This window comes from Esox lucius, chromosome 16 (assembly GCF_011004845.1).
Source record: "Esox lucius isolate fEsoLuc1 chromosome 16, fEsoLuc1.pri, whole genome shotgun sequence".
NCBI lineage: Eukaryota > Metazoa > Chordata > Actinopteri > Esociformes > Esocidae > Esox > Esox lucius.
In genome coordinates, this window is record NC_047584.1 from 31,552,296 (window position 1) to 31,559,443 (window position 7,148).

General features: G+C 41.3%; 1 protein-coding gene across 1 annotated transcript; it reads right to left on the reverse strand.

Moving 5' to 3' along the window:
- Window positions 1-2,230: 2,230 nt before the first annotated feature.
- Window positions 2,231-4,092, reverse strand: LOC105016521 (tumor necrosis factor receptor superfamily member 6B-like). Its single transcript, XM_010880416.3, has 4 exons — window positions 4,011-4,092; window positions 3,319-3,697; window positions 3,051-3,236; window positions 2,231-2,841 (listed from the first exon to the last, which is right to left on the reverse strand). The coding sequence occupies exons 1-4, from the start codon at window positions 4,011-4,013 to the stop codon at window positions 2,513-2,515; spliced, it is 897 nt and encodes a 298-aa protein (XP_010878718.2). The 5' UTR covers window positions 4,014-4,092; the 3' UTR covers window positions 2,231-2,512.
- Between the last annotated feature and the right edge of the window lie 3,056 nt (window positions 4,093-7,148).

Below are 7,148 nucleotides of genomic sequence, written 5' to 3' on the forward strand. Positions count from 1 at the left end.
ACAGGCGTCAGGGCCAGACTGTAGAGATGCCCTCTAGGCATTCCTGTGTTTAATTTTGTTGGTCCCCGATTAGAGGCAGCTGCCAAGCGTTGTCTCAAATTGGGGATCCTATGTAAGCTGTGCTTCACACCAGTGTGTGGGTCACTGTTTGTGTTATGTGCCTTTAAGTTTGTGGTTTACCGCTTCTTTTGATGTTCTGGTGTCTTTTGAGTTCAATAAATAAAGGAATATTTCCAGATGACAGCTATGCACCTGCCTCCAAGCAGTAATAACAGGTAGTTACTTAAAATGGTTTTGTAGTGATTACTCAAACCCGTTAAGTCTAACGGGATCCAGATTTGAGTTGTATTAGCTTAAAATAATTTTGTAATATATTAAACCACATCTATAATTTCCCACTATACATTGCCCTTTCATGGATTACCACCCATGACTGTATGTGTTAATGACAGAGACATGTTTATTGAACTCACTCAAAATGTATGTCATTTCTGAGTTCCTAGACAAATCTTGTAAATCATTACAGATCCCATAGTGCTTTATTTTGAAGATGGGCTTTGCATGTAAGTGTGGCCAAAAAGTAATGCATGCTAACTATGCCACCCAACTTGCAAAGCACAGAATCCAGCTTTCAATAGCAAGATGGGATTTCTATGTAATTGGAAATATCTTCCAGCAACAGTAGCAAAATAAACAAAATTACATAATGAGATTTATTTAGAAAAAACACACACTGCTCAAAAGTTAAATGTGCTTAATTTTTTCGAACAAAAAGCTAAAATGTTTGTCAGTTAAAATAACATAAAATTCATCAGAAATACAGTGTAAACATTATTAATGTTGTAAATGACTATTGTAGCTGTAAACAGCATTTATTTTGAATGGAATATCCCAATTCAGTTGGAGATGAGTCCTCTGCTTCGCTGTGGCAACTTGGTCTCAGGACACTACGTAGACTATTTTACGAAAATCCATGGCCCCCGATTTTGTACGATACAGTGGGGAGAACAAGTATTTGATACACTGCCGGTTTTGCAGGTTTTCCTACTTAAAAAGCATGTAGAGGTCTGTCATTTTTAACATAGGTACACTTGAACTGTGAGAGACGGAATATAAAACAAAAATCCAGAAAATGATTTTTAAATAATTAATTTGCATTTTATTGCATGACATAAGTATTTGATCACCTACCAACCAGTCAGAATTCCGTCTCTCACAGACCTGTTTGTTTTTCTTTAGGAAGCCCTCCTGTTCTCCACTCATTACCTGTATTAACTGCACCTGTTTGAACTCGTTACCTGTATAAAAGACTCCTGTCCACACACTCAATCAAACAGACTCCAACCTCTCCACAATGGCCAAGACCAGAGAGGTGTGTAAGGACATCAGGGATAAAATTGTAGACCTGCACAAGGCTGGGATGGGCTACAGGACAATAGGCGAGCAGCTTGGTGAAAAGGCAACAACTGTTGGCGCAATTATTAGAAAATGGAAGAAGTTCAAAAATGACGGTCAATCTCACTCGGTCTGGGGCTCCATGCAAGATCTCACCTCGTGGGGCATCAATGATAATGAGGAAGGTGAAGGATCAGCCCAGAACTACACGGCAGGACCTGATCAATGACCTGAAGAGAGCTGGGAGTCAGTAACACACTACACCATCATGGATTAAAATCCTGCAGCGCACGCTAGGTCCCCCTGCTCAAGCCATCTGCATGTCCAGGCCCGTCTGAAGTTTGCCAATTACCATCTGGATGATCCAGAGGAGGAATGGGCGAAGGTCATGTGGTCTGATGAGACAAAAATAGAGTTTTTTGGTCTAAACTCCACTCGCCGTGTTTGGAGGAAGAAGAAGGATGAGTACAACCCCAAGAACACCATCCCAACCGTGAAGCATGGATGTGGAAACATCATTCTTTGGGGATGCTTTTCTGTAAAGGGGACAAGACGACTGCACCGTATTGAGGGGAGGATGGATGGGGCCATGTATCGCGAGATCTTTGCCAACAACCTCCTTCCCTCAGTAAGAGCATTGAAGATGGGTTGTGGCTGGGTCTTCCAGCATGACAACAACCCGAAGCACACAGCCAGGGCAACTAAGGAGAAAATCATACAATGTGATTTTCTGGATTTTTGTTTTAGATTGTGTCACTAACAGTTGAAGAGTACCTATGATAAAAATTACAGACTTCTACATGCTTTGTAAGTGGGAAAACCTGCAAATGCGGCAGTGTATCAAATACTTGTTCTCCCCACTGTATTTGATTGGTTAGGTTACATTACAATGCGCCACCAAAACATATGATACAGAACGAAATTATTCAAACTTAACATATCTTACAAACGCCAGACAAACGTCTGATATTTACGAACGCTATGAAAATGTATAAATAATGATGAATTTTTAACAAAGTGTTTAACCTGTGATTCAAAACAGTGACATTTGGGTGAGTTATTTTACTGAACATAATACATCTTGGCTAAAATGTACATAAAATAGTCTGGGTAATCCTTATGAAACCAGGTTGGCCTCGCAGTGAGGGGGTGGGGTAACGTTTATATTCTTGTTACAGTCAGAGGCGCCATTCAACATCCGCATTTTCCTCTCCAGTCTACCTGCATACGCAGGGTGTATGTTCCTGAGAATCTTCGGGAGACTCCTCAGTTGTCCTTCAGTGGCGTCCGTAAACCAGTCCCGTAGTTTGTTCAGCAGCAGGCGTCTGTTAGGTGGCTTTCCATTTTCCCTGGTTAACCTGTAGACTAATTTCCCGAGCTTCGACCTACCCATTTTGTAAAATTGAAAGAAGTCAAGAAGTAATGTTCTGATGAGTTGAAATCCACCTGCGAACGAACAAGTACAATCCTATTGTTATCATGTAATAATTAATTATAAATACCAAGGTACCATACTAACGTATTTGCTAATATGCATGCAATTAAAGCCTGCATTGAAACTTGTCTAATTATGTTTTAGTAGGCCTATTTGGATTTAAAACGCACTAAATGAATTAAATTAATTCAGTAGTGCGATCTTATCGACAACATTTTACCTCCATCTTTAAGTTCTTCACAGGAATTGGCACAAATGTTATCATGCCAACATGTTCCTCTAATAACCTTCTTGCGCCCCAGAGACGCACAATTCGTGTGATTTGCGCACCCGGCACTCGAAGAGAAGTTTCTGGAAAAGGAGCCGTGGGGGCATTTTTCACAGTCTGTGTCCGTTTCAGTCGTGCCTGCAATGAATTTCGTTGATTATTTAGCCTGTAGAAACTGTACGCTACATAGACCACTGCCGGTCGGTTCCCGGTTACATACCTCTTCGTTTCACCCCGTGTCCAGGAGGACACTCCTTGTGTCGGATACAAAAACCGTTGTACGAGTGAAATCCTTCTTCACACTCACACACCCTGTTATTTTGACTCGAACACTCTTCCTTGACCCTCTGGTTCTCCGAACAGAACGTGCTACAATACAGGCACCTGGGCAGGTAGTTCCAGTACTGTGTGTAGTGGTTTGGCGGGCATGGCTTACACACTGTCGGCGTTGCAGAGGTGCAGTGCTTTAACATGTGAAAGCCGGGCGGACAGCGGTCGCAGGTGAGCAGCTTGTTGGTGATGGGCTCCTGGAATTGGTACGTTTGAAGGGAGCCACAGCTGGGCTGAACAGCAACTAGCGCAACGAGGATTGGGAACAACTGTAAATGGGACAAATGAAAGCACGTCGGTTTAAGCATTTAGGGCAATTTCTGGTGTTAAAGTAAAATTGAAAATACACGTGATTAAATTTAGGTTTCAACTATTGGAAGCAATGGGTTACCATCCTTTCTCAAAACATTGTAAAATAGGCAAATATTCAAGTTCATGAGAAAATATATTGCTGTGACGTAATCACAGCATGTAGAGCAACATTTTGAATTATATTAATAATGTGATTTTGAAAAATAGCATTTTGCTTAATCTCCATTAATTTAGCAACTTAAGTCTCATAATTAGAAGTGAAGGGCTTACCATGTTGATATAATCCCTGGTCCAGCTTTAAAAGGGCTTTACAATGAACCCTTTCTTTTTATTTATCACAGTGAGGAAGGGGAGGTGGCTAATGAGAGGGTAGTTTTCTCTTATTTTAGTAACTGAAATTAGTCTGATATTATTATGATATTAATATTGTATTATTATTATATTATTATTATATGATATTAGAAAGTAATTTTGGCACCTTTGGAAATCATTCAGACCCTTTGACTTTCTGCAGTTTCTGGTTTTATAGCCTCAATCTGCCCCTTTGATCAATCTGCACACAATACATGAAAGATGACAGAGCAAAAACACGTTTTTGAAATGTGTGCCATTCAGATAGAAAACTGAAACATCTCATGTTACAATTCATACCCACTGCCATGACAGTGAAATGTAACCTCTCTAGAACTTGATGGGAGTCAACCTGTGGCAAATCTAACGGATTGGATATGATTCAGGCGAACACCTGTCCATGTAAGTTTCCACACTTCATAGGGCAGGTCAGAGCAATAACCAAGGCCTGAAGTCCAAGGAACTCCGCTTAAACTTCCAAGATAGAAATGTATTAAGGCATAGGAACGATCTTGGGAATATATTTTTAAAAAGATGCATGAAAAATTTTCCCAGATGGGTCCCATCATTGTGAAATGAATACGCTTAAAACCACCAAGCCTCATCCTAGAGCTGGCAGTCCTGTCCTGAGTAGAAAAAGGGCTGCAACATGCCGCCTGAATGAATGAGAGCATGGGGGGAAAGATTATCAATTCTGATTAGACCAAAATCAAAATGCAAATCACTACGGCTGGCAGAAACAAGGTACCACTCAACACCTGGCTAATACCATCCCTCCTGGAAAAGAAAGGTGGTGGGCGCTTCATGCTGTGGGGATGCAGGTACAGGAGGACTGGTCAGAAAATTGGGGCAGGATGTATAGAGGAAATTATAGATAATCTAAACCAGAGCGTACAGGACCTCAGAATGGGGTGAAGATTCACCTTTCAGCATGACAATGACCTGAAGCACACAGCCAAGCCAACACTGGAGTGGCTTCAGAAAAATCTGTGAATTTCCTTGAGTTACCCATGAGATATTTCAGGGTTTTTCTTCTTCAAAAACTTTGTAAATTTCTGAGTAAATTTCTTAACTGCTTTCGCTTTGTCATTATGGGGTATTGTGTGTAGATTGATGGCATTTTCTTTGGTTTAAATGGACCAATTACATCCTGACTAATTTCAGGAAGTAATTACATAACCGCTTATAGATGTACTCCAGTCACAATTCCACTTGCAAGTCACTCACTGGATTTGAAGTACCCCTCATCAAACGACCTGCTACACCAAACCCTCAGACAGGATGTGGTCACTTTCAGACAAGTTGAGGTCACTTTTAGACAGGATGAGGTCACTTTTAGACAGGACGAGGATGTTAGAATTCAGGGGGCTGACCACTTGTCTAGAGTGCATCTAGACAATAATATACTTAAATATCTTCAGCATCTAAAATTTGCATTAAGACACGCAAACCTTGCACCGCATGAATTACTTCTTCTGGCAGCTTATTAAAGGTACCAGCTTTATTGAGTAACGTTCTATGGTTGTTACAGAGATGGTACTACATTTTCTCAATAATGCACCATTTTACCATATGTACCTTGGTCAGAAGAAGTGCACTATAAATTAAATAGAGTGCCATTTGGAACGTATTTAATTCAGACCGGGGGAAAAAGTCATACACACTGTCTTTCAATCACAGGCTAAGACACTAAAATTAATCAGAATTCAAGAGTTGGACTTTATTAATGTCTATTAATCCTGACAAAACATATATTCCATTAGGCATATCTAGTTCTGTTTCAGAAGAACCTTGCAGAAACACACACACAAACACACAAACACACAAACACACAAACACACAAACACTACTACATACGCAAACTGCAAGGTGACTCATTGTTCTCGTTCCTCAGTGGAAGGATGACTAAGCAGATCATTGTTGGGAAGGCAAAGAAAAGGACCTGCCTCCGCACACATCAGCAGGGCTATGGTAAATAGGTAGTTGGCGGGTTTCTCCTGTTATCCACTCCCCTAATCTTGTCAACGGGGCACAACATCAAGCAACCCCACGAGGTGACTCCTGAAATCCGGTGTTCCTCCCCCGGGGTCCTCTCCAAAACCCTTGACTTCACAGTCAAGACCGTCCTGCTTGACAGCACCAGCGCCTGGTGGGGAGCGGCTCTGCACATGACTGCAGGGTCCTCCAGTGGGTTGTGAAGACAGCGTGTCATGTGACTTGTCACGTATTCTGTGGTAATGAGTTCTAAAACTGACCAAACAGATCTGCTGCGTTATTAGACCTGTAAAGGTCACCACTGCAACTTCCTGAAGTTAAAATCAGACCAACATTGTAATGAGGATGTAAGAACAGAGTTAACTTCCTATATAGGATACTAATATTGGCAGCATGATACATTAAAAGGTCAATCTGATGAATGTCATGAGAACACTAAAGATCAGTTTTGGTCAGTGTCCCCATTCCTGTTCAAAACAAGGGTGGCTGAGTTCCAAATCTCTACACTTTCACTGTGGACTTGTACCAAACACATTCACTGTTCCTATGGACTTGTACCAAACCCATTCACTTTTACTGTCACCACCAATTCATTGGCACCTTGATAACGACGAGCAGATAAATTAACACAGGAAATGAGCGAAACTGAAAATGCTCATCATGTGGAATACATTGTTCAATTACTGGCACTTCATTAGTGATTCAAGGGAAGCAACCAAAGTTACACATTTCTGAAGTAGGAGATGGTGTGAAAATGATTGGTGCCCTTGTTTATTTTATGACCTCCATTCACCGTCCGCTTGAATGGATAAAAGCACTGAACCTTTTGCAATGTTTGTTTTTTGTGAGAGAACACAGGAAGGCTTTTAAAATGAATGGATTGGTGGGGGCAAGGTGTTGGGGGGAGAACCTCGGAGACGACGAAGGACCCGGGCATTAAGCACAACACACAACCCAGACGCACAATGTTCCTGCACAACTCACTCGCATGCACTCACATTCTGGCCACACACACACCTTAGCGCCGATGCTGCCAGATTTTCTTTGTTAGTATCTTTTCCT

Excerpts from the sequence above, each read along its gene's own strand:
- LOC105016521 (XM_010880416.3), bottom strand. Across the intron at positions 3,237-3,318 it reads ACACGGGGTGAAACGAAGAG|GCACGACTGAAACGGACACA; the intron begins GTATGTAACCGG and ends AATTCATTGCAG. Across the intron at positions 2,842-3,050 it reads TGAAGAACTTAAAGATGGAG|GTGGATTTCAACTCATCAGA; the intron begins GTAAAATGTTGT and ends GTTCGTTCGCAG.